Below are 25,555 nucleotides of genomic sequence, written 5' to 3'. Positions count from 1 at the left end.
ATGGTCACTTATTTTTGGGTGGGGATAACATAAAATCGCTTCGAAATGTTATCTAATCCTAAGAGGGGGGGGGGGGGGGGGGTGGAAGTCTTTTTCTTCCTTGGTTTAAGGAGCTTGGCCCAAAAGAAAATATTTTTAATTGGAGTTGACGTAACCCGACATGAAAAAATTAAAAAATATTTGGCGGAAAATATCTCCATACCGAACGCACCCTAAATCAAACACAAACTGCTAGTTTCCGGCTTGTTAATATAGAACCCACTTCGACAATTTGTTAAAAGTAGCCTCAATTCCACAGATGAGAAAATGGGTATGCTTAAATGCAGAGTCTTATAGAGCAGAGTGGATAAGAGAATGAGGAGAGGCTTAAAAGGGCCAATCGTAAGAATTTGTTTTTCATTTTGTAAAGAAGCATGAAGAAATATATATTGGAGTAATATATATAGGGAAATTTTCAAAAATATAAAGCTTTTAAAAATGTTTACGCCATATATAATAATATTATAGCCTCTTGAAAAAAAATAATGTGACATATGTATAAACTTGTATAAATTGACAAACATGTGTAAATCGGTGTATAGAAATGAGATTCCTTAAAAGTTGTTTATACACAAAGTATAACCTACGGGGCGTAAATATTTTAATAGTAATAGAGTGTAGTTTTATATATACCTCTGTTTTATATAGATTTTTTAATTTATTGGCACGTGCAATGCACGTAGGCTAAAAAAAAAAAAAAAAAAAGACACTACAAATGGAAAAATGAAAATAAAAAGATACTAATAGTTTAACTTTTATATACTCTTTTTTTTTTTTTTTGTTTCTTACTTGGCATCCGATACTTATACTGGAGTTTTGATTACTTCAGATTTATGTTACGTAGAAAATGCTTTCTGTCAGGATTTTTCCATACTTATAGCTTGAACCTTAACTCTTATTAAATGTGACAAATAACTTTTGTATATCAAGAAACATCATAAACCGTACAGAGATGACATTCCTTAAATGTCAATTATAAGGATATATATGAATGTTGCATCTATTTTAACGTTCATTGCTATTTTACATATTTTGTTCTTTTCATATGGTATTTTCAATTTATTAGCACGTGCAATGCACGTAGGCTAAAACTAGTTAAAACACACACTATAAATGGAAACATGAAAATAAAAAAAATACTAATGGTGCAGTTTAACTTTTATATACACTTTTTTTTAAAGAAAAATTTCTTACTTGACGTCCAATACTTATATTGGATTCTCGATTACTTCAAATCTATGTCACGGGGAAAAATGCTTGATATTTTATACTTGTAGCTTGAACCCTTAACCTATTATTAAGTGTGATAGGTATAAATTCTATATATTTGTTCTTTGTATATAAAAATTTGAATTTGGCACGTGCATCGCACGTAGGCTAAAACTAGTTTAAAAAAGACACTACATATAAAAAAATGAAAATAAAAAAGATACTAATGGTGCAGTTCAACTTTTATATACACTTTTTTTTTTTGTTTCTTACTTGGATTCCGATAAGGAACACCAAAAAATGCCATTTTCATTGTCCAAGGAACCCAGAATATGAAAACATAGCATAATCCAATTTAAGATATCTAGTAGTGTAGCCAAGGGTGTTCGGCCTAGTGGATTGATGGATCGGTCTCGATTCAAATCACATGAAGGTATGCTAAAGTCTTAATGGAAGAGTTACCCAATAACCCAAACTCAAAGGATGTGGCATGTATCCCGTAAAATTAGTCTAAAGGCTGGGCATGTGGTTTATTAAAAAACAATAACTCAAACTAACCAAGTCCGAAATATGAGACTGAGGACAAATCCAAAACAAACCCAACCACCACCAAACATAACAAAAATGCATTTGCATCAAACATAAACATGAAGAAACACAAAAATCAAGAAAGTAGCATGCATAATCTAAAGATACTTTTAGGGCGTTCTCGACCTTTCCAATCCAAAGGACTAAAATAACGAAGAATGTTTAGGGATATCTGGTCAACATCTTTCTCTGCCTATTGAAAAACTCAAATACCCACTTGATTCAAAAGTTAAAGATTTCTCTTTATAGACCCAAAAGAAAGAACTTGAGAAAATGGGTTATGTTAAATGAAGGAATATTAACAGAAAATGGCTATTTTTGGAAAGTTATATATATGAAGAAAACCATTAGTATCAGGTTCTGCTAAGTGTCTCTCTATATTGGGAGAAATTTAGAGCCCCCTTAATTGCAAATCATCGCTCGTTAGTCAAGTCCTTCCATTCGTATTTTCTTGTCACTTGAATTAGCGGAAATCAATGGCAAATGAGCACAAGGATTTTAGCCCATTTCGAAGAATGCTAGGAATTCGATATAGGTAGGGATATGGGGGGCTTTAGTTGGATGAGGAGAATACCCGAATGAGGGAATGAAGTAAAATTGTTTTCACTACTTATAATAGATCATTTTCCACATTTTTAAAAATTTTAAAAATACAAATATTTTCTAAATAGTTTGACGTAACCGACATGAAAAAATGTGGACCTCCTTTACTTGATCGAGGGGATAGTGTCTTATGGAAGAATTGGACGACATTTCTTTTTGGTCCCGGTGGACTTAAAGATGCACGAATGCTCGATTACTTCATGTTTATGTCACAGGTAAAAACACTTTTTGTCAGGATTTTTTTTATACTTATAGTTTGAACTCTTTAACCTCTTATTAAATGTGATAGGTCTAACTTCTATCTATATATTGAAAAACATTGTAAATCGTGCAGAGATGAGATCCCTTAAAAGTCAATTACAAGGATATATATGAATGTTGAATCTATTTTAACATCTGGAAGATGCATAAATTCCTCATAATTTGTGCCCAAAACTTATTTTTGCAATTTAACTATAAGAGTGTTTATATACCCCCTATTCTAGTCTGAAGTGAAATTAATACCCCTTAACTGGTGACGTAGCAAGAAAGTGTTATCACTTTCTCAAAAGCGCGTGGGAGGAAAAAAATCATATTATATTAAAAATGGGAAGCTCCTATCTTAAAAGTTAGATTACAACTTTACCCTTACAGTAAATTAAAATCTAAATAAATTTCTAATCAAATAATAATATTTTAATTCAGTAAATCAAAATCTAATTAAGTATTCAATTAATTACTACTAATATTTCAATTACATAAGGGGGGAATTAGAAATACAACCGTAGTACTTTAATGATACTCATTCAGTTCACCAAAAACACATAAATGTTAGCAATAGAGAACGTGGTTAGGTAGGATCATCTTAATTTAATATAAGTTGTCCGTTTGTTCATTTTCTGCTTGTTTAGCTTCCATCAGTTTGTCCTTTTCTTTTTAATTACTATTTGCTACTTCTTTTAAGCTTCCAGCAGTTAAAAAACTTTTCAAATCTTTTTACCTTCTATAAATTCCACGGGCCACTTTAAATCAGTAGCTTTAGCCTTTGGTCCATTATCAGATTATTATTTGTTTTTGTCTTTAGTATACTCAATGTTTGGTGTATTCTCAACCCTTTCTGCCAGTGGCGTACGCAGGATTTTTCATAAGCAGTGTCACCATGTAAAAGAGTGAACAACTGAATAAATCACTATAATGATATCATATTATAAAAAGACAATTCAAATCGTATTAATAAAACATAGGTAAAGAAACAATAAAACATAGGTAAATTTAAATATCAATATAATGAACACTAAATAATTTCATTGTAGAAATTAGAAAGAAAATAAATTATTGTCATGGAAAAATTGCAAGCACTTAATAAAATATTATGGTGAACAAAGTGCTAACCTGATGTGGCAATCGAGATAAAGAACGAGAAAAACTTATATTCTAATCTGAAAAGTGGCCAACCATCAATTATATTCTAATTGATAAAAGAATTTTTAAGGTTATGACTTATGAGTTCTTTTTAGGGTTTTAGCTTTTTAAGTTACTTGTCCAATTGGTATAGAATTAGAGTAGGAAACGGCTAAGTTACCTTACCTTCAAAATGGAGCTCTTTACCAACAGACCAACGCACGGCTTTGCCCTGAAGCAATGTCACATTATTGTTTTTACCTTTTACTTTAGTTCCATTTATTTTTTATATATGTATATTTAGTAAAAAAAATCGACGAAGCAGTGTCACGTGACACCCCTCGGACCAACATAAATCCACCCCTGCTTTCTGCAACAAAGGTATACTATTTTAATGTTCGTTTGTTAGCGTTCCTTTAATTTAGCACATATAACCAGCTTTTGTAAAGCTGCTGAGCCCTTCGTTTTGCTCTTAATTTTCGTTCTCTTGTGCTCTTTGTTGTTGATTGTTTGTGTTTTCAATCTTCATATTTTGTTCTATATTACCTGACTTATTTTGCCTGGTTATCTTTTGAAATTCTGGCATCCGCTCGATTTCTTCATTCATTTTCCTTTCTTTTAGTGTTCGTGTAGTTTGCGTCAATCAGTTTGGTTGGCTCAGTACGTAACAATTCTATATGTAACTATAGTTGGGGATTTTTGGCCCTTTACAAACTTTTTTTAGTTTTATGACTTTTTTACAAGAGATCTTCATTATTTACACATAAGAGATCTGAAAAAAACACATAAGAGACATTTTCTTTTACTCAAATTGTAAGAAGTTAAGAGATCTTATTTCCTCTATATAGTTGATGTATGATAAAAATATCATATATAACTTATTGTACTGAATTAGAATTAGTATATCTTTCACTATGTTTATGAATTAAGACGAATACGATAACGAGAGGAAATTTCTTTTAGGTGGAATCAACAAATTAAAGGGAGCGAAGGATAAAAAAAAAAAAAAATGGACTAAAATATTGGTGGAGGGACTTAGTAGAGAAGATGAAGTTGAGAATAAAACCCAAAATTTTAGGGCATTTGGTGATTCTAATTGATAGGAATGAGATGCTTGATTTTTAGGGATTCTATTTGAATCTTGATCGACAATTTAACAAGATAGTTATGAAAAGTTTCCTTTTTAATAACTCAAAATACTAACTGGTACGGTTAACCATATTTAATAATCCATTGCTCTATAGTTTATCAAAGACGTTTTACGTTGATGGCACAATAATATATTGTCAATTTTAGAGTTTCCTCATTTATTTCCGTTGTATGACTAATTCAATTTAAAATTCTGTTATTTATACCTAGAACTAATTCAATCAAGCCTAAAAAGAAAAAGTATAATCTCGTTGGTAAAACTTTTAAAATCTATCCTGTCAAATTTTAAGATTTCGTTATAAAGAAATGTAATGATCACAAAAAGATTTGAATTTATTTTGTCTGATTTGATGTTGTATGCTCGCACAAAACACGGCTTCCCTTTCAAAATGTGTGCAACTCATCACGCACTTATTATAACGTTATTTCAACTATATTAAGAAATTTGTACTAATAAGCATGTTGCACGTGTCTGAAAACTAGTAACACTAAAAATGATTATATGTCATCTTCTAATTGGATGACAATTTATTATACTTAATTATACTTTTTTTTATATATATTTTATTTTCCTTTTGGGTTTCCTTTCTTTCTTAATGGGTATTTGATAAGAATTAGATTTGGTTTCTGGCCATGGAAATTAGGTAATCTAATAGCGGTTCATCATTGGTTTGTGGATGAGTTGACTCGATTTTGGTCCACAGATATAATTTTTTATTCAGTTCTTTCTTCAAAAATTAAAATCATGGTGTTGAAGGCTTCTCAAGGACCCTACTAATGGAGATATTCTCTGGATGAATATTCATTTATCATTGATCAATGTCAATTCTCTTAATTGTGTTCTTCTCACTGTGAGAATTCTAGGGAAAGTGCAGCTCTAAGCTGCCATGAATATGGGGAATGAAAAGAAAGTAGAGAAAGAAGGGAAAATCTTTGAAATAAATGATTAAAACACTTGTATAATGAATATTAATCTGGGATTGTTTTGGTAAGGGGGTACTAATTTCATTTCAGACTAGAATAGGGGTATATAAACACGCGTAAAATTAAGGGGAAAAGGACACAAATGGCCATTTTGATGAAACTATTGACATCCGATGGCCCAAGAATCTTAAAAGACATTTTTTTAGCCTTTTCAAAATAATTCCATTTCCTAGCCATTTTTCAACCAATTCCAGCATATGAATATAAACTGTATCATTGTTGTATATGTATCACTACTGTGTATCTACAGAAAATATATCATACATATAGAAAATGTATCATTATTGTATAGAATATGTATCCCAATAGTAGATGTATAGAAAAATGTATCATAAAACTGTATTATTATTGTATAGAATATATATCCCTACAGTATATGTATAGAAAATGTACATTATTATACAATTTGTGTATAATAAATGTATAATGAACGTATACTCATTGATCATACACATATTATACAATTATTATACATGTTTTCAACAACAATAGGGTCATTTCAACGGCAGTTTTGTTCAGATAAGAAGGAAATCAACTAGCCCAAATAAATCCAAATGAGCGTAGAGAGAACTTCAATTAATCACAGGGGAAAGCATCAAGCAAAATAGAGAAATAAAGAGGAGGGAAAAAGTCCAAGAACGGCCAAAAATTCACAAAGGCACAACAGTTAACAATGAAAATGAAGGTGAGAACTTAGACGTTGAAAAAAGATTCAAAGTACAAATAAGGTGGCAATTTCAGCTCCTCCACCGCCACGCCACGCCTCACCCGTCTAACCCTAGAAACTTATCCACCATATCTAATGTTAAAAAAGGTGTTTGCTCTTGTTCTAGCTCCGATTTGCTTCGCATTGACGTACCTATGACTTGAAAGTATAATTTTCTACATTTGCGCCATTAAATTCAAAAATCCAAGAAGTAGAAAAATCACCAGCAACAATAGAAAAAAAAAACTTGTGAAAAATGAAATTAGTTGAAGTACGTACACACCAGAAAGATTGTAATGCACAGATCTATGAAGGAAGAAAATGAGGTGGGGGATTGGAGAAAAACAAGAAGAGAATAGAAAGATCGATCGGAAACGTGAGCTGAAATGGGTGTTAAAGCATGGCCGACAAATTGTCGCCTGAATTCTCTCTCTCTCTAGATTTGATGCGAGCTTAGATGAGAATATTGGCTACCACTTGTCTTTAGTTTGGGCTTGAAGGAGATTTTTGGACATTATCTTAAAATGGGGCCTTTTGGGCTTTTCTTTGGGGTTGATGGTCACACCATGTCTTTTTCTCAAAGTTAAATTGCTAAAGTGAGTTTTACGGATAAGTTGAGGAGGGATTTTATGTATTTTCTCATTTAAAGTCCATTGCTATTTTACATAATATGTCTTTTCTATATAGAATTTCCAATTTATTGGCATGTGCAATGCACATAGGTTAAAACTAGTAAAAAAGACACTACATATGAAAAAATGAAAATAAAAAGATACTAATGGTGTAGTTTAAATTTTATATACAATTTTTTGGCGTCCGATCTCTATCTAGGAGTCTCGATTACTTCATATTTATGTCACAGGTAAATATGCTTTCTATCAGGATATTTTTTATAGGGAAAAGGTTACAAAACACACTCCAACTTTGGCCGAAATTGCTATAACACACTTCAACTTTACGGGGGTCCTATGACCCCCCAGGACTATTTTTTTGTGTATTATTGAGGGTGTTATCGGGTGCTATGGACAAAAAAGTGAGCACATAAAGAAGGATTATTTTGGAATTCAACATGGCAAATAGAGACGGGTCTGTTCAGTTTTAAGTCCACCCTTGCGCACTCAACCAACATGTGCTCACTTTTTTGTCCACGTCGCCCGATAATACCCTCAATAATACACAAAAAAATAGTCCCGGGAGGTCATAGGACCCCCGCAAAGTTGGAGTGTGTTATAGCAATTTCGGCCAAAGTTAGAGTGTGTTTTGAATCCTTTTCCCTTTTTTATACTTATAGTTCGAACCCTTAACCTTTTATTAAATGTGACAGGTATAACTTCTATGTATTGACAAATATCCTAAATCGTGCAGAGATGAGATTCCTTAAAAGTCACTTACAAGGATGTATATGAATGTTTCATCTATTTTAACGTCCATTGCTATTTTACATAATTTGTTCTTTTTATATAGAATTTTCAATTTATTGGCACGTGCAACGCACGTAGGTGAAAACTAGTTTAAAAAAGACACTACATATGAAAAAAATGAAAATAAAAGATACTAATGGCGCAGTTTAACTTTTATATACACTTTTTTTGGTTTCTTACTTGGCATCTGATATCCATCTTGGAGTCTCGATTACTTCAGATTTATGTCATGGAGAAAAACGCTTTCTGCCAGGACTTTTTTATACTTATATTTCGAATCCGTAACTTCTTGTTAAATGTGACAGGTATAACTTCTATTTATCGACAAACATCTTAAATCTTGCAGAGATGAGATCCCTTAAAAGTCAATTCCAAAGATATATTTGTAATTAGAGAAAGTGTTGTGTAATTTGCTGCAATTAGTTTAATTATATTGATAGTATAAGAATTCTTTGAGTTGTGTAAAAGTTATGTGTATGATAAAAGTTGATTGTAAAATGAAAAAACATACTAGTAGGTAACTTCTTGTACTGATTAAACTACATGGATATTGTAAAAAAAAATTACAATCTATATAAGAACTTAACTAGTGAAACTTATATATTGTTAGTGTATAAAATTTAAATAATAGAGGTTGTCTGGTTCGCAGACATATTAAGCAAGAAATATAATATAAGAATTTATATAGTGAGTAACATGTGGTGGTGGTTGTGCAGTGAATAATAATGTGGAAATGTTATATAATAAGTAATCTATAGATATTGTCCCGTTGGGATTGATTTTAAAGGTATTTTGTTTTTAGTTAATCTTATTCATGTATTTCTAATTGATGTATTTTTATTCTACAATTAATCCCGCTTAAGAAATACACAAAACTTATTGGTAGCGAGCACCTTTTCCATAAATGGGCCCTATTCGGCGCGAATCCGGATATAGCCGGACTTCAATGCAGGTACCAGACACCAATTGGGAAACCAAAAGAAAAATATTCATATAACTTACGAAATTATTACCAAAACGGAATTTAATACCTCCAATCAGATGCTGCACATTTTAACATCGCTTGAATTTGATATTGTACTGCAATCTTAGAAAGCTCTATGCCCAATCACGAGAATTGTCCTGCCATATAGCTAGTTAACCCCTCATAACTCACTGCTCTTTGTTTCACCTATTGGCACGATGCTTGTATTGCTCTCAGAAGTTTATTTTAATGGTATATGCAAATCCTATTTCACTTGCCGCTACAATAATGTTATGGCTATATTTATATTAGTTATGCAAAGTTTAATTTGATGATTTGGTCAACCAGATATTTCATTAGCTATAAGGACAAATTTGTAAGTGATCATAAAAATGATCATTTCCTCCTTATTCTATGTGGCTAACATTACGAACTTTTAGGCAAAGTCTTTTTCTTATATGATTTAAATTACTACTATGGAAATATATAAATTTTATTTTAATATTGTAACTAAAATTCTTCTATATGCCCTTAGCAAGTGCTCAAATTCTCAAATTAATCCCTCAAAAAACGTGTTTACTGACATCATCCCAATCGAAAAAGAGAACTTGAGAATAATGTTGATCAGGTGGGGCTTCAATCTTGTTAAGCCCAAGTTTTCCATGTTTTTGCCTTTTTCATTTTTTTTAATCTCCTTTGAATTCTATTTATAGTAACCAATCATCACATCTGTGAATGAAGCGTGCACAATAGCAATATGATTTGGACAATAGTTGTTGGGCAATATCAACATGAAATAGTTGTTGCTATTTATTTAGAAGTCATTCAAATTTCAACAGTATACTTTTTGGATAAGACACGGTAAAAATATGTTACTAATTCTTTAAAGGATACACATATATTTCCTGCGAAAACGTGTCACTTCAATTATTAAAGGTATATCCTTTCTTGAAAAGATATGTTAGTTATCTTGTTGAATTTCTATATATACATATTATAGGTAATATTCCGGGTGTTTATACTAAATCATGTAAATTTATTATAGTTAAGTATTTTATTGAGGTGAGAATGCATGTAAATAACCATGCATCTATTAACTTGGTGTTAACATCAGGATCTTGAGTTTCCATGAATAATTCATCTTTTGGCTCATCATTTTTTCACTGTTTCAAGAGTTCGTTTTCTTCACTGTTTTGATTCCAAGTATTTCGACAGATTTAAGAGTTTTCTAGAACTTCTGTTTAAATGGTTACTAATTGTTACTCCTATACCTTATTTATTATTCAGCATTCTTTTCAATAGTACTTCCATCTTTAATATTTTCCGATAATAGCAAGTCCAACAGTAGACCACTATTTGGGCTAAACTCAATTGTAGTTTCCATTCATCTATTACATTTTTTAAATCATATTATAATCATTCATATGGCACTTACGAGCCAGCCAATATAGGATTTCGTTTATTAAGTTGAAAAATAAACTGGAGAAGACTTATGAGAAGCAGAGACAAGGTAGAACATCTCATTACTTGGAAAATTCAAAGTGGCAACTCAAGCTTTTGGTGGGATAATTGGTCTGGTAAAGGTCGGCTCTCTCAATTTGGAACAGCCTCTACTTCCATTAAAGGGACAGTTGCTGATTATGTGATAAATGGGGAATGGAACATTTACAAGCTTAAAAAAGTGTTGCCTGATGATTTGGTCTCTTACATTCTTGGAATTACTATAAAATTTTCCAATCTTCCGGACTATCCTATTTGGACAGTCACAGCAGATGGGAAATTTTCCTGTAAATCTGCCTGGAATGTTATTAGAGAACACAAAGGTAATTCTTTGGTTAATAGAATGACTTGGCATAAAAAAACTCCCTTCAAAGTCTCCTTCTTTCTATGGAAACTGCTCAGACATAAGACTCCGGTAGATCTTAACATGAGAAAATTTGGTCTTAACCTTCCTTCCATCTGTAATTGCTGCTTCCATCACCAACAAGAGGATGAAGATCATTTATTTCTTCACAGTTTGGTCAGTGATAGAGTGTGGCATCATTTTAACCAACTTTTTGGTATAAACCATGCAAGCTCTGGTATACGAACTATGATTATTAAATGGTGGATGGCTAAGGGGACAAATGATATTCAGAGAATGTGTCTACAGATAACTCCAGGTATCGTCATTTGGCAAATATGGAGAGCTAGATGCAGGTTTGACAACATCAAGATGTATATTCCTAGAATTCTACAGCAGATTTATCATCAAATTATAGTTACTGTTCACAAACAATTTCCCAGTATCATTCCTTCGATGCCATGGGAACATTTTTGCCATCTCATGGATAATGCCAAACCTCTCGTAACTACTATATCTGTCAAATGGGCATTTCCAGCTCCAGGCTTCACGAAACTCAACTCTGATGGCTGTTCAAAAGGTAATCCTGGACTGAGTGGTGGTGGAGGAGTTATTAGAAATGAAGCTGGGAAATTGGTCATAGCATATGCAGCTCCTCTCGGCATAACTACTAACAATATGGCGGAAACATCTGCTCTAAAAATCGGTATCGAGTGGTGTCATAGGAATGGTATCAGGAAATTGGAGATTGAGAGTGACTCCAAGCTCTTAACAGATTGGATCCTTAAAAACTGCCAACCTCCTTGGCAAATGTGGGATAGTATTGAAGAAATTTTGGATTGCTTAAAAGGATTTGATATTTGGTCAATACAACACTGTTTTAGGGAAGGCAACAAGGTAGCAGATATATTGGCAAATTATGGCATGGAGTGCTCTGAAGTCACTTACATAGACAACTTTCAAATGATTCCTAAAAGAGCTAAGGGAGAAATGAATATGGATAGGATGCAATTTCCCTCCTTTAGGATCAAATCTCATAAAAATACGTTTCAGATGGATAGGTCCTTATATAAATTGTATAATTTTGATGTCCCGTGAGGAATCAAAATTCTTTTGTATAGGGGAGGAATTTATAACCTCTCATATAGTATCATCTCTTTTGCAAGCTGAAATGAAATCCTACTAATTCTATAGGGGGAAAGTGTTATCCCTGTAGTAGGTACAGAGAATTAGCATCTCTGTTTTTGTATGATATGGCTATATCCCTCAATAATATAAGGCTTCCATCCTTTAAAGATGGAAGAGATTGATAAAAAAAAAAAAAAAGTTGAAAAATAAAAACAAATATTTTAAAACGATTAAAGTCGAGGGTATTCTTGTTGCCCATGCCAACTTCTAAAAAGATGATATAGTTAAGCAATAGTTAATAATTAAGGGGTAAATTAGATCGTTTCCCCATATTTTATTTATATATTCATAATTAGTGTTAGAACTGCATTCTGTTGCTAATGCCTCTACAATTAAACACGTTTATCACATTAAAAAAGTTATATATAAAAGTTAAAAATATATATATATATATATATATATATATATATATATATATATATATATATATATATATATATATATATATTTTGAATCTGAGGACCAGCTGCTCCCGTTATTTATTGATCACCTGCTGCGATCCATGTTCATTATTTATAGCTAATTATTATCTTCAAGAAAATGTATAAACAATTGTATTGATCTTGGAAATAGTTGGAATCATCAGTTTCAAAAAAAAAAGAATGGAACTCCAAGATTAATCATTTAAACCTCATCCATCCAAAGTGAGATACACTGATTAATCGAACAAAATTTCAAACAAAAGAAAATGAGTTTAAGTTATACAGTGAAAAAAAATTACATAATCAAGTTACTTATTAGGTGATTAAAGGTGAATCTCTTAATGTTAATTGGTAATCTGGTATAGATGATAACTAGCATGCTATCACAAGTTAAAATCTAGTAAAAAATGTTTTTTTTTTTTTTTTTGGTTGGTCGAAACTGATAATTTTATATATAAATATTATGCATCATAACAAAATACAAGGTCCGAGCGGACTAAGTAAGTTGTAGCCAAGCTAAGTAACCATTAGTTACAAAGTCACTAGAACTATCAGAAATTTGTCGTTCAAAAGTAGTTCTAAGCATGTCTGCAAAATACGATTCGTAAGCAAACACAAGGAAAACTGTAAGATGTACTATATAATAAAACAACGGTCTCTTGGCGCCTTGCTTTATCCTATCAATATATATAACTTAAATCTAAAGAAAATATATGTAGTTTTTAATGGTAAGACCTCATCTTTCCAAGAAAAATAAACTAAAGAAAATTTATGTATTTTTAAGTTTTAAGACCCAGGAAAAATAAACTAAAAAGAACAGTTGTTGTCTTTGGTGTGACTCGTCAAAAGTATTTTCTACCTTGTGAGAGGCAACAGGTATCTCGTGGAATTAGTTGAGGTGCGCACAAGCTGGCCAGATACCACAGTCATCAAAAAGAAAAAAGAATAACTGAACAATCTTGAAGAAAATTAAGATATCAAATGACAATTACAATAAAAACATTACTGTACTACAATTGATTCATAATGTAAGCTGTGTAAGCCATACCTAAATATGCATCAAAGGAATGTTCATCCTGAGATTGATAATGTAAGGTATAAATCTACTTAGAGTATGAAAAAGAAAACTATAACCACAATTTCTTTCTTGCATAAACACAAGCTTCTTCTTCTTTATCTTCCCTTTGGATTCATTAGCTGAGAGAAAACTCCAGATGAAGTTGTTATATCTGATTCTCCATGGCTAACAATGTCGATTTCGTCAGCCTCGCCCGACTCAACACGGGGAATTGAGTAAGGTATATCCGGTATGATATTGCTGTTCTCTTCCTCTAAAGATTGTCTGGCAGCCGCTTGCAAGTGAAGAGCGTATTCAAGATTCCAAAGAACGTCTCCCATCGATGGCCTCTCACAACCGTATTCAGCCAAACACTTCTCCGCGGTTTCACCATATTTCCTAAGTGAATCAATGCTCACTTTTCCTACAAGATATGGATCGATTATCTGCTCCAACTGGCCTTTCTTTTGCCAATGCATTGCCCACTCTGCTATGTTTACTTGTTCTCGTGGGAGAGAAGGATTGATTGCTGACCGAGCACATAGAACTTCCATGAGTACTACTCCGAAAGAGTACACATCAGACTTCTCTGTCAGTTGCTGCCTACGATAATACTCCGGATCGAGGTAACCAAAACTTCCCTTCACGGCAGTGCTCACGTGAGTTTGATCTAATGCGGGGCCAAATTTCGATAAACCAAAATCAGCCACTTTTGCAGTGAGATTCTCATCTAACAAAATGTTAGTAGTCTTGACATCCCGGTGGATGATGCACTCGGATGCCCCCGTGTGAAGATAATGCAATCCTTTCGCAGCTCCAATGCATATTTCTAGTCTTTGTTTCCAAGAAAGATGAGGAAAATCCGATCCGTATAAGTGCTTTCTGAGGGGCCCGCCTGCCATGAATTCATATACAAGGATCATCTCATTAAGCTCCTCACAATAACCGATTAAAGAAACAAGGTGTCTATGGCGTAGCTTGGATAGCATCTCAATTTCTGTTCTGAACTCCACGAGCCCTTGTTGAGATTTTCCATTTCCCCGTTTTACAGCAACCATAACCCCGTCTTCGAGCACTCCTTTATAAACTTTGCCAAAGCCACCAACGCCAATGACCAAGCTCTCGTCAAAGTCCTTAGTAGCTTCACGAATCTCGGCGAAGGCGAAAATCCGCCCAAAAGTCCGTGAAGGTGTCATTGATGCAAAACTACCTGCCGAGATTTTTGTTTCCGAAATTTCAACTTGATTCGGAAAAGATAGCCATGACATAGATTTTTGTTTCACCATTAGCCATGTCATAGATTTTTGTTTCACCATCTTTGGCTTACGGAAACAAACGAAACAGAGAAAACAGGATGCTGAGACGAGCAATAAACCGGCTAATCCTCCTAAGGTAGCAAAAATTGCTAGCTTGACATGTTTCTTAGCATATGATCTTATGGAATTGATGGAATATATGGCAACTTTTCCGTCGAGGCTGTTACTAGGATTGCTCATTTTCATTATCTCCAAACCGTTTAGAATTGCATTGGCTTGAGTAGTCCTTAAATTAGAAGGACCAACTTGAATGAAAATTTTGTCTGAGCCCGTAGACATATTTACTACAAAATCCATAAAGTAAGCAGCTGATAACGCCATTGTCTTGGTTGAGATATCGAACGATTCCACCGCGGTTTGGTTATTGATGTACACATCAAATATCAAATTGTTAAGAGAAACACTAACAATGTCACAGAAATGCATCCTAATAAAGTAAGTGAATCCCTTTTCAACTTGAAATGCCCATGTAATGTTAAACTTCTGATCCATTACTTTAGCATCTGCCATTTCTTGGGCAGTTGCATAAATGTAATTCGGGGCAATATCAACCGACTCTCCATCCACTGGATACTTAACTGATTTCGGATCCTTGGTCACGTTCCGAGCACTACTAGGGTTAAAAAGAAACGTATGATCCGAATTCCACATCCTCCACAAAGTGTCATTTCTTGGTGTCAATCTTGGACCTCCCATATTCACTCTATAAGCTGTCTCTAACGCAACCGAGGACGGAATAACAAAACCAGGCCCCATTGGAATTGGGATAACACTGAAATCAAATTGACCCTCAGGCATAGAAACAACTTCTATTCCATTGATAAATGCAACTGAGCTACCAACTGGAGACAATGTAAGTACTAAATTCTTCGACTTACTACTTGATCCGCCTATTTCGACTACGTATTCCTTTAACAAAGGTTCCTTTTTGCCCAATCTTGAAAAGGAAAACTCATGAAGCAGTGTAATCCCATTTGCCACAACAGAAAAAACAGCTGATTTTAGGTTGTGCTGATTACTCTTAACAGGGTAAAAATGCAACCTTAACCAATGTCTACCAATCTGTTTTGTACTAATGGTATATACTGAACTCTTAGTAAACACCCTAGCAGAATTATGAAGTTCAGACAACAAACTGTTTTTTTCATTATTTGAGACAGTGATAAGTGAATTTGTAGACAACCCCACATCAGAATCACCAAAATCAGGTTCAAAAACCCTTCCATCTTCAACTTGTATAGATTTACTACTCCCACAGCTAATCAAGAAACAGTCTATTGGGGTAAAAGAAGCAAAACTCATTGATGAAAAACTGAGAAAACACACAATGCTAACAGAAAACAAGAACAACCCCTTAACAGATTCCATTTTTGTTCAAAGAAACAAAACATTACAAGACTGAAAACAAGAACAACCCTTTTAAAGATTCCATTTTTATTCAAAGATACAACATTACAAGACTGAAAACAAGAACAACCTTTTTAAAGAAACCATTTTTAATAAAAAAATACAATAATATTACAAGACTGAAAACAAAAACAGGAAAACCCCTTTTAAAGAATGCATTTTTAATCAAAGATACAACACTACAAGACTGAAAACAAAAATCCCATATAGGATAAACTCATTTTCTTGTCAAATTTAGCTGAAAAAATGAAAAAAGTAACATACCTTATGAGTGTGACAGAGAAACAAAAGTATAAAATTGGGAAAAAGTGATGAGAAGTGTGAGTTTGAAGATGGGGTTTTTGTGTATTCCAAGAATTTGGAACTTTTGGGTCGGTGGGTGAGTGAGAGTGTAGTATTGAGAATTTTTGAAGCAAGTTGTGTGATGACATTAAAGTTGGAAGCTTAGGGAATTGAAATAGCTAGCTAACTAACACTTACAGGCAGGCAGTATACAACTGTCAGTCCTGTTATATCTCAATAACTGTCTACCATCTCTAGATTCATGAGTTGACCAACTTTTTTTCTTATTTTATAATGCTATATATAAATCCATTTTTTTTGTCCCTTTTTGGGGCTGAAAATGGATTTTTATCATGATAATTAGCACACCTTATATTTTTGTTGATGTTGATTGAGATATTTAAGCTCCCGTTAGGCCATAGATTTTGAAATTGAAATTTGAAAATTTGAGTTTTTGAAGTGTGCCTTTTAGAATTTAAAGTTGTGCTTGAACATGCATTTTACTTGAAAAAAATTTGAAGTTTTGTAAGTGGAAGTAAAATTTCTCCCAAAAACTGGTTCAGTTTTTGGAACTTGAGAATATTTTGAAGATAAATTTTCAAGATCTGATCAAATTTCATAGTCAAATAGATATTTGAAGATAAATTTTCAAAATCTGATCCAAAATCTATGGCCAAATGCTAGCTAAATCTCTTCCAGTTATTTCATGATAAAAAATATTGCGGTGCACAAAGTATTCCGCATTCACACAGAATTCGGAGAAAGGTCATACTCTAAGGAGGTATGATTTAGGCAGTCTACTCTGATGCAAGAGTCAATACTGGCTTCATGGTTCGAACTTGTAACATATAGGTCATACAAAAATAATTTTATTTGCTTTAAGGATTACTTTTAGTCATATTTCAAGATTTATTAAAAAAAAAAAAAATCCTTGATACATTATCCAGTTTGTATTTGTTCGTTCACTCAAATAAAAAATAAAACTAAAAATTGAAAGAGAAAGCCAAAAAAAAAAAAAAAAAAAAGGTGAGGATGAGGAAATACCTTTTATATCATCTTGTTATTTGCGGCTTCTGCACGAGAGCACGTGCAAATAACATGCCTTTGTTTTCATCACGCAATTAAGTAATCACGTGATCCATCCTGTTAAGATCCAGTTTAGCTCTTTAATTGATACTTATAAAAAAATTAACTCAAATTAATCAAATCATTGTTTGTGTCAGTAACACTCTAATGTTTCCCAGATTACCCCATTAAGAACATATAATTTCTTTTTTGAAATAATTACTCTCTCTTTCTTTTCGAGGAAGTGGAATTGTTTTAAAGAAAGAACTTTTGATCAAAAAGATAAAAGGAAAAAGTATAGTACAAGTTACTTGACTTTTCTAACTTTTTGCTTTTTCTTTTCCTTCCACTATTTTAAAATTTCAAGTAATTCGTCCTATTGGCAATTTTTGGTTTTCTTTTCTCCTGCTTCATCAACCACATCTTAAGTAATCTAAATTATTTTTCGTATTAAGAAAAATCCATCAACGTTTAGAGGGTTTTGACTTTAAAAGAAATAAAACTTAAGAGTAATAGCAATCATTTAGTTTAAAGCTAAATGGAATTACTGTCAATGGTTAAAGCTTATTATAAGATATTAAGTCCTACCATCAAGATCGATTAAGTGAATTAGTCCTGGACACAGAGTATCCAACCAAAGTTTGGTTTTAGTCCAAAATATATCAAAACAACCTAGAGCTCACCCATAAAATTTGGGGACTTCTACATGACTAGCTAGGTGGGGTAAATTAATTACCCTCTTGGACCCATTTATAGAATTTTCCCATTAAAAAATTACACAACACTTTTTTGTACGTTGAGCATACAATTTTCCATACTTGCATGCTCCAAAGAGAAGAGGGAGCAAAACGAACAGCAACCACAAGCAAGAAAAGAAAAAATATACTATGAGAACTAAAAATGCTACTGTAAAATACATAGAAATGTATTGAGCAAAGCAGTACATATACTCCAACGGAAAATGTAGGCAAAAGGTGACAATGTTGTTCTCAAGTGTAGAAATATTTTGACCTCTCTAATTAATAGTTGCAACTAGGGGGGGACCACTCAAACTATTTGACACTAAAACAGCTAACAAAATTGTCAAAATGGGCATGCATAGAATGCGAACGCTGGCAGGAAAATGGAATTCTATGTAGCAAATACTGAGGTATTTATTTCACACGGTATATGCAGAGAATGATGATGGTGATCGACAAAAACCAACTATCTAATACTTATTATACTACATTGCAAATTACCGAGCCCCGAAACCAACTAATATTAATCAGATATTTTGGCATTTACCTGATCAATGTGTTCACTTTCTTGGTCTGAATATCATACATCTTCTTTACAGCATCTTTAATTAATCTTCTTCTTGTCAGCATGGATATCAACAATGAAAACCAAGGTGTTATTATCCTCAATCTTCTTCATTGCAGACTCGGTGGTTAAAGGATACTTGAGAATTGCGTAATGATCCAACTTGTTCCTTGTAGGTGCACTAATACGGGGATACTTTGGGTTCCTATCCTTCTTCAATGTCCTGGGCTGTGAAAGGTGACTTTTGTTCGTATCTTCTTTGCCGCCTTCTTGAAGGTTGAACCAGATTTCACAGCCTTGGCAACCTTTGCGGCCTGAGCTTTGGGGTCTGCCTTTTTTGTGCTATCAGCTGTGACCCAAAAGATAGAATAGAATCAATGTAATGTAATGACATCAAGGAATAAGTTGTGAACTCCAATGACGCTGTCACCAGCTCAAAAGAATAGACATGCATATCCAAAAATATGACTTCTACTTCATAGCACAGATAATTTCCTCTCCTACACTAATTCCAGTTAAACCACCACTTCGTTTGGCTATTAGATAAGAATACCGCGGGAAAATGTCGGGAAAAATAATACTCCTATTATCTTGCTTCAGAGCACGAATTAAGAGTTCCATATCATTGTTTCTTTTTCTTTTATAATTAAAGCAACCATTTTGTTAATGTAAAACTAGCACTAAGGGGGTGCTACATCTGTACATTACAAAAGAAGCAATCAGTTCCTTCCCCATTCGTGTAAAGAGCTGAAAAATCACGAAATACTCTTAACATGTCTGTTTCATATAAATCAGCAATCATGCACTAAAAAGCTAAACAAAACAGACAATTGTCGGCTAGTCCAAGTACCTTGCCCATATTTCATTCAAAGAAAAACTAATAGTAATGCATATCACTGTTTGTAGAGTAGTGCCATTCCAAATAAAACTTCTAGTTCGTTCTCCTAATAAAAGGACCAATTTTAAGAATTACCACGTCTTATTAGGATTTGTTTGAAGAAGTGGATGCCAAGTGAGGAACTTATTACTGGACATTACCAGGCAATTTGAACAATCAAAAGTCCTCCCAACTTCCAACCTCCATTAAATAGAAAAAAAGAACAATGAACTGAACAGCACAACAGGAAGATCAATCAAATCGCAGTTCAAGCCCATTTACCCACCAAAATTTGTGAATTACTGAAGGTCCTGTTGGAAAATATATACCAAGGACACAAAAAATGTATGAAGAAGAATACAAAGATGAAGGCTTGACAATGAACAATAAACACTTATTGGAGGCTTTGTTTGAAGTTTATCGTAAAAACGATATTTGCTCCCTCTCCTCTACGAGATTCATTATGAGATTGTACGAATAATTTAGTGGATAAGTCCTCCCGAGCAAACGGTGGGAAAATCCGTCTTAGGAAAGCAAGAACTTTACTGATTTTTAAGTGCAGGATTTTTATAGAAGAAAAAGAGTTTTTGGGAGGAAGAACAAAGTAACGTTAAAAATCTCACTTCAAAAGCAAGATAATTCTTTTAAATAGACGAGTGGTTATGTAATTTTGAAAGGACACTTCCTTTCATAAGGACACCTTCTCAAGTAAAACCCTTTCATAAATAAATATTTATATTTAAATAAAATCCCAACAGGTCCTTAGTTCACGCAAATAAAACTTCTATAGTTTATCAAAATACAGTATAATTAGAAGACTGACAAATCAATCAAGCAACCAACTACAACTCAATCAAAATTCGTCAAGTTCAGCTAAATAAATCCACTATATCCATTTCGACCTCCATTAAATAGGAAAAAAAAACTATGAAAAAGACCAGCACAACACGATGATCAAGCAATTCGCAGTTAAGTCCATTTGTCTGCCAAAAGTGGTAATGAAGGTCCAAAGTTCATGCAAATACAACTTCTTTAGCTTACCAAACTGCTGTACAATCAATCAACCAACACGATTCAATCAAAGTTAGTAACTCAGCTAAATGAACTCTATCCATTCCAATTCTAAATAATTCTTCTTTTAATGCAAATTAGAGGCTCTCTAAAACTAGCAGTTCCTAAATTCACATAATTCAGTACTAAATAACACGAAGATCAATCATATCGCAGTTCAAGCCCATTTGTCCACCGAATTTTGGACTAATGAAGGTCCACGGTTCACACAAATACGAATCTTTCAGTTTATCAAAAATACAGTATAATTAGAAGACTGACAAATCAATCAAGCAACCAACTACAACTCAATCAAAATTAGTACTTCCACGCATCCCTTCCGCTATTAGTTTCAATTCTAAGTAATTCTTCTTTTAAGGTAAATTAGGAGCTCTCTAAAACTAGCAATTCTCTAATTTCGCATAATTCAGTAGTAAATAAATACATAAAGCTCATTGAAGCTAAATACCTTTTGCTGGAGCCATTGATGATTACTGCAACGCGAACCTTACCTAAACCAAAGCATACAATTCTTATAAGTATACAAAACCGATTCCAAAAAAAAAACTATATATTAGATATATGCATGCATGCATACATACATACATACTTCCTCCGTCCCAATTTATGTGACAACTTTAAATTGGCAATTATTGTGACTTATAATACGTTAGTTTTCAAATATGTATATTTTACTTCAAAAAACTTGAAAATTCCATGCTTGAATTTAAGGTTAAAATTAAGCGGATTATTTTAAATCACAATTAAAGTGTGACAGAGGAATATACATGGAATCGAGGGAGTTCGTAAGGTTGTAAAGTGACAGTGATATAGTTCACTATTACACTGGTCTGGTAATTTTTGACATTCTTGGGCTTGGGCTGTTGAAAATAGTAAACTTAAATGTTTAAGTGTCTAGATTCAAATGACTTTTAGAATGCCTAGGTGCATGGTTTTTATGTTACCTCAGTTCATTGTCTTTTGTATTATCTAGGAATTATTATGTTTTCGAGGAGGAGTTCGTATGATGTGTGTGAAATCATTTATAGTATTGAGTCTTAAGTGTCTTGACACCTTCCCATCTTATATTTCCAACATGGGCTTGCTTTTGATATTTGGGCCTTCTTGTATTTTTGGGATAAAGTTCACAAATAGCCACTTTTCGGCTGTTGTAACTGAACATTTGCAGTTTGGTACTTATTGTTTGCTGGTCGCCTCATTAAAAAAAAAAAAAAATCGCAAAACATAAGTTTATATTTTCTTATCATAATATTCCATAAGTATTGTCTTTGCATGACTTCAGTTTCTAAAGATCTTATGTCCCACAAGGCTAGTTCGGTTGCTAAAGAACAAAAAAATTAAAAACCAGCTGTTTTAAGGCCAAAACTTGCAATTTTATGAAAAAATATTATCAAAAAGTTCTAAAATTCACAAGTGAAATTGTAGGATAATTGTGAGATTTAAAATTTCAAAACCGTGATTATTTTTCAAAAATATGACCGAAAAATAGTCGATAGGTGTTCTTATATGCTGTTTTGTCCATGACTTGTTGAAATATTTGAAACGAGTTCCATGGCTACAACTACAATAGCACCAATTCACCAAATAGTCATAAGTGGACTCAAGATTTATTTCTCTGTATGTGCACAAGAATGATTCTCAACTAATAAAGAACAACTGGTAATTTAAAGGGAAAATAAAAACGGGACATAATGTTAACTACCTATCACAACCACGCGATTTGTTACAAGAAATGCTATTATCCTCGATTAGTACTTTTGTTTCGCTAGTTGAAATTTAAAAAGAGAAATGACGTATTTTGCTTATATACAAATGTCTGTATGCGCAAAAGATATTCATATTTTTTTTCATAGGCAGTTAAGAGCCAAAAACAGTATGTTTTGTACCTTGTATCATACACATCAGGTCAAACAAGGGCGAACATTAGACTTAGGATTGGGTAGGAGCCGCGCGAACGCAGGCCCCCGCTGTCACAAATTATGACGTAGGCTCGACCACTTGGGCCGACCTTAGGCGAGCACCCCTCCAAAGTGCAATGGAGGTCACCAACCTAGGCCATGGACCTTCTTGATCGTCCATTGACCCCGTCCAGGTAAGTATGTTTCTCTGTTGCCCTTGGCCCTATTTTATAGTATGTCCATGCTTACTATCTTCTTCACTTAGTGATATGGGACTAAGTGATCCTTCTTTAACAGACAACTTTTGCTGTCTATGAGAAGCTCTTTTTTTTCATTTCCTTATATACTCATTCATGAGTTTATGTCAAGAAAGAAATTACATCTTCAATATCCAAATAATACAAATGCATGCTTTAAACACCAGAACAGCTATGAACAAGTCGAGGGGCGTATGTAGTGTTAATGTTACAGATTCATCCGAATGTAGCTTTGGCGTAGACTTTATGTATGTATGTGTTGAATTTTTTTACCAAATAAGTATGCGTACTTTATTTAGAAACTAATAAATCAAATGAGATGTGGTGAAATCCCGAATTCGAAACCATAAGTTCAACTTCCGAATCCACTTCCGTGGACAACGGTTAAATATTAGATCGCGGGTTGCCATGTGGGCTAACCCGACCCAGCTAGGAGAAAGAAAAATAAATAAATAAATAAATAAACAAAGTATGGACTTCTCTGCAATGTTTAGCAGAAATTACTAATGGATAAATTCCTCTAGTTTCTTTTCTTCTTCGGCATAAATACAAAAAAACTGACGTATGTACCTGTGGACAAAAAGCAAAAGGTTTTTTTTTTCTTTTTGCCTCTCCTTTTATTTTCCGAAAAGAAGCACACAAGACATTTAGTTCGTCGAATAATTATGTTTGCAAGATAAACAAAATTATGATTCTAAACAGAATCCTGCCAGATTCCAATAATTTGGCAGTAAAGAGACTAAGTATTATAAGAACAATTTTTTATTTTTTTTATCTTGTTGAAAAATCTTATCACATTTAGTATTGACTTAGTTAATTGACTTACTTGATAAATTGCAATTGATGAAATGTTCATCCTCTGGATCAGTTTCTTCTACAACAAGGTAAACCATCTGGAATTAGATGTTGTAAACACTTCAGACTTAGAATTGGATAGGAGCCGCGCGAACGCAGGCCCCCGCTGCCACAAATTATGACGTAGGCTCGACCACTTGGGCCGACCTTAGGCGGGCACCCCTCCAAAGTGCAATGGAGGTCACCAACCTAGGCCATAGGTCTTATTGATCGCCCATTGACCCCGTCCAGGTAAGTATGTTTCTTTGTTGTCCTTGGCCTTAATTTATAGTATCTCCTTACTCGTCTTCTGTCTTCTTCACTTGGTGATGTGGGACTATGGTAGTACTATAATTTTCCAATATTACTAATACATGCTGCTTTATACAGCTGATTACTCCTAAAAGCGACCTCCTCTTTGCATAATTATCAGTAAGAAACGTGAGATCACGTTGAGAATGAGGGACCAATATAATGTTCATTAAACTAGCTGGTAATATAAGTCGTAGATTTTGTACCACAGATCACGTGTGTCAAATTGACCACATATCACACGCATATGTTGAATCCTTGACACCGAGTTTGCCTGAGAGTAACACAAGATATTGCACACGTTTGGAATCACGGCTAAGTCAACCACGAATATGTAATCCCTCAAAGAACTGAAGTACACTGGAATTCAATAAAGATATCTTCTTTTTTCAAAGTACAAGGTCCATTGAAAATTTTTAAAATAGTACTGTAATAAATATGTACTACTATATTATTTTTGTCATAGGATAAAGTCTTGTGGTATCATCGGTGTAGAGATAATACATATGTTCTGTATAACTATATATAATCTGTATATGCAATATATATGCTTTGTATAATCATGTATACATACACGAAACCAACTCAAATTTCAGTGTACAAATAATGTATATATAATGTATAGCTATCTATAAGTTGTTCAACTTCTTTTATAACTTTACATATACATCCTTATACACTATATATAATGTATAAATAATTTATATGTTTTGTATAACAATGCATATACATTGTATAACTATGTATAAACAACGTATTCCCTTGAGGAATAAAATTTTAAATCGACCGCCAGCAAATCCACTCTAGAAGTTTCCAATTCCATCGGCTAGAAATCTTCTCCGCCTCCTTCCAACTCCGAAGTCCCCAGCCACACTTCCACCGTCTATGCTGCCGTGACCACTACCTCTAATTCAAAGTGAAATTGCACCACCTCAAAAATTCTGATAATAAAAAATTAGAACCAAGTTGCATAAATCGAAAAAAAATGAGAACCCAGTTGGAAAATTCGCAAAAGAGAATGGTGGTGTAAATTCCTAGGGGAAATAACCCACATCATGATGAGCTGAGCACGGTACTTGGAAAGTGAAGGGTAAAATTTCGGTAATGTAGATTGCGAAAGGTATATATGGGTAAAAAGTGGATAGTTGGGCTAAAAATGGCAAACTAGATGCCCTAGTGGACACCTAGCTTAATTTTCTCTTTTATTAATAGATCAATAAATATAATTTCAAAAAAATGTAGCAACAGCATTTAAAAGAATACAATATTAGTTGCAATCTATATTCATTGTTTCAGCTATAATAAGAGGAACAGTTCATTTTTTTGGCTAACACTTTAAACCGAATGAGTCCCGAGGGGAAAATCGTTGTAAATAATC

The 25,555-nt window shown here is 33.3% G+C and overlaps 1 protein-coding gene, 2 non-coding genes and 1 pseudogene across 3 annotated transcripts; all 4 read right to left on the bottom strand.

The window, feature by feature from the left end:
- Positions 1-13,457: 13,457 nt before the first annotated feature.
- LOC132068171 (receptor-like protein kinase THESEUS 1) lies at positions 13,458-16,771 on the bottom strand. The gene is made up of 2 exons (XM_059461671.1): positions 16,264-16,771; positions 13,458-16,199 (listed from the first exon to the last, which is right to left on the bottom strand). The coding sequence occupies exons 1-2, from the start codon at positions 16,299-16,301 to the stop codon at positions 13,670-13,672; spliced, it is 2,568 nt and encodes an 855-aa protein (XP_059317654.1). The 5' UTR covers positions 16,302-16,771; the 3' UTR covers positions 13,458-13,669.
- A 2,135-nt stretch (positions 16,772-18,906) lies between these two features.
- LOC132066273 (large ribosomal subunit protein uL23-like) lies at positions 18,907-21,340 on the bottom strand (annotated as a pseudogene).
- A 1,476-nt stretch (positions 21,341-22,816) lies between these two features.
- Positions 22,817-22,976, bottom strand: LOC132069006 (U1 spliceosomal RNA). Its single transcript, XR_009417587.1, has one exon. It is a non-coding gene; the product is annotated as a U1 spliceosomal RNA (small nuclear RNA).
- Positions 22,977-23,965: 989 nt separating this feature from the next.
- On the bottom strand, positions 23,966-24,125 carry LOC132069012 (U1 spliceosomal RNA). Its single transcript, XR_009417592.1, has one exon. It is a non-coding gene; the product is annotated as a U1 spliceosomal RNA (small nuclear RNA).
- Positions 24,126-25,555: the final 1,430 nt, after the last annotated feature.

Source organism: Lycium ferocissimum, chromosome 8 (genome assembly GCF_029784015.1).
Source record: "Lycium ferocissimum isolate CSIRO_LF1 chromosome 8, AGI_CSIRO_Lferr_CH_V1, whole genome shotgun sequence".
NCBI lineage: Eukaryota > Viridiplantae > Streptophyta > Magnoliopsida > Solanales > Solanaceae > Lycium > Lycium ferocissimum.
Note: the sequence above shows the minus strand (reverse complement) of the source record. Positions and strands in the feature narration are given on the sequence as shown.

Bases quoted from the DNA above. Each gene is read 5' to 3' on its own strand.
- LOC132068171 (XM_059461671.1), bottom strand. From the start codon at position 16,301: ATGGAATCTTTAAAAGGGTTGTTCTTGTTTTCAGTCTT. The intron at 16,200-16,263 runs GTAATGTTTTGT...GTTTTCTGTTAG, and splicing joins TTGTTCTTGTTTTCAGTCTT to CATTGTGTGTTTTCTCAGTT.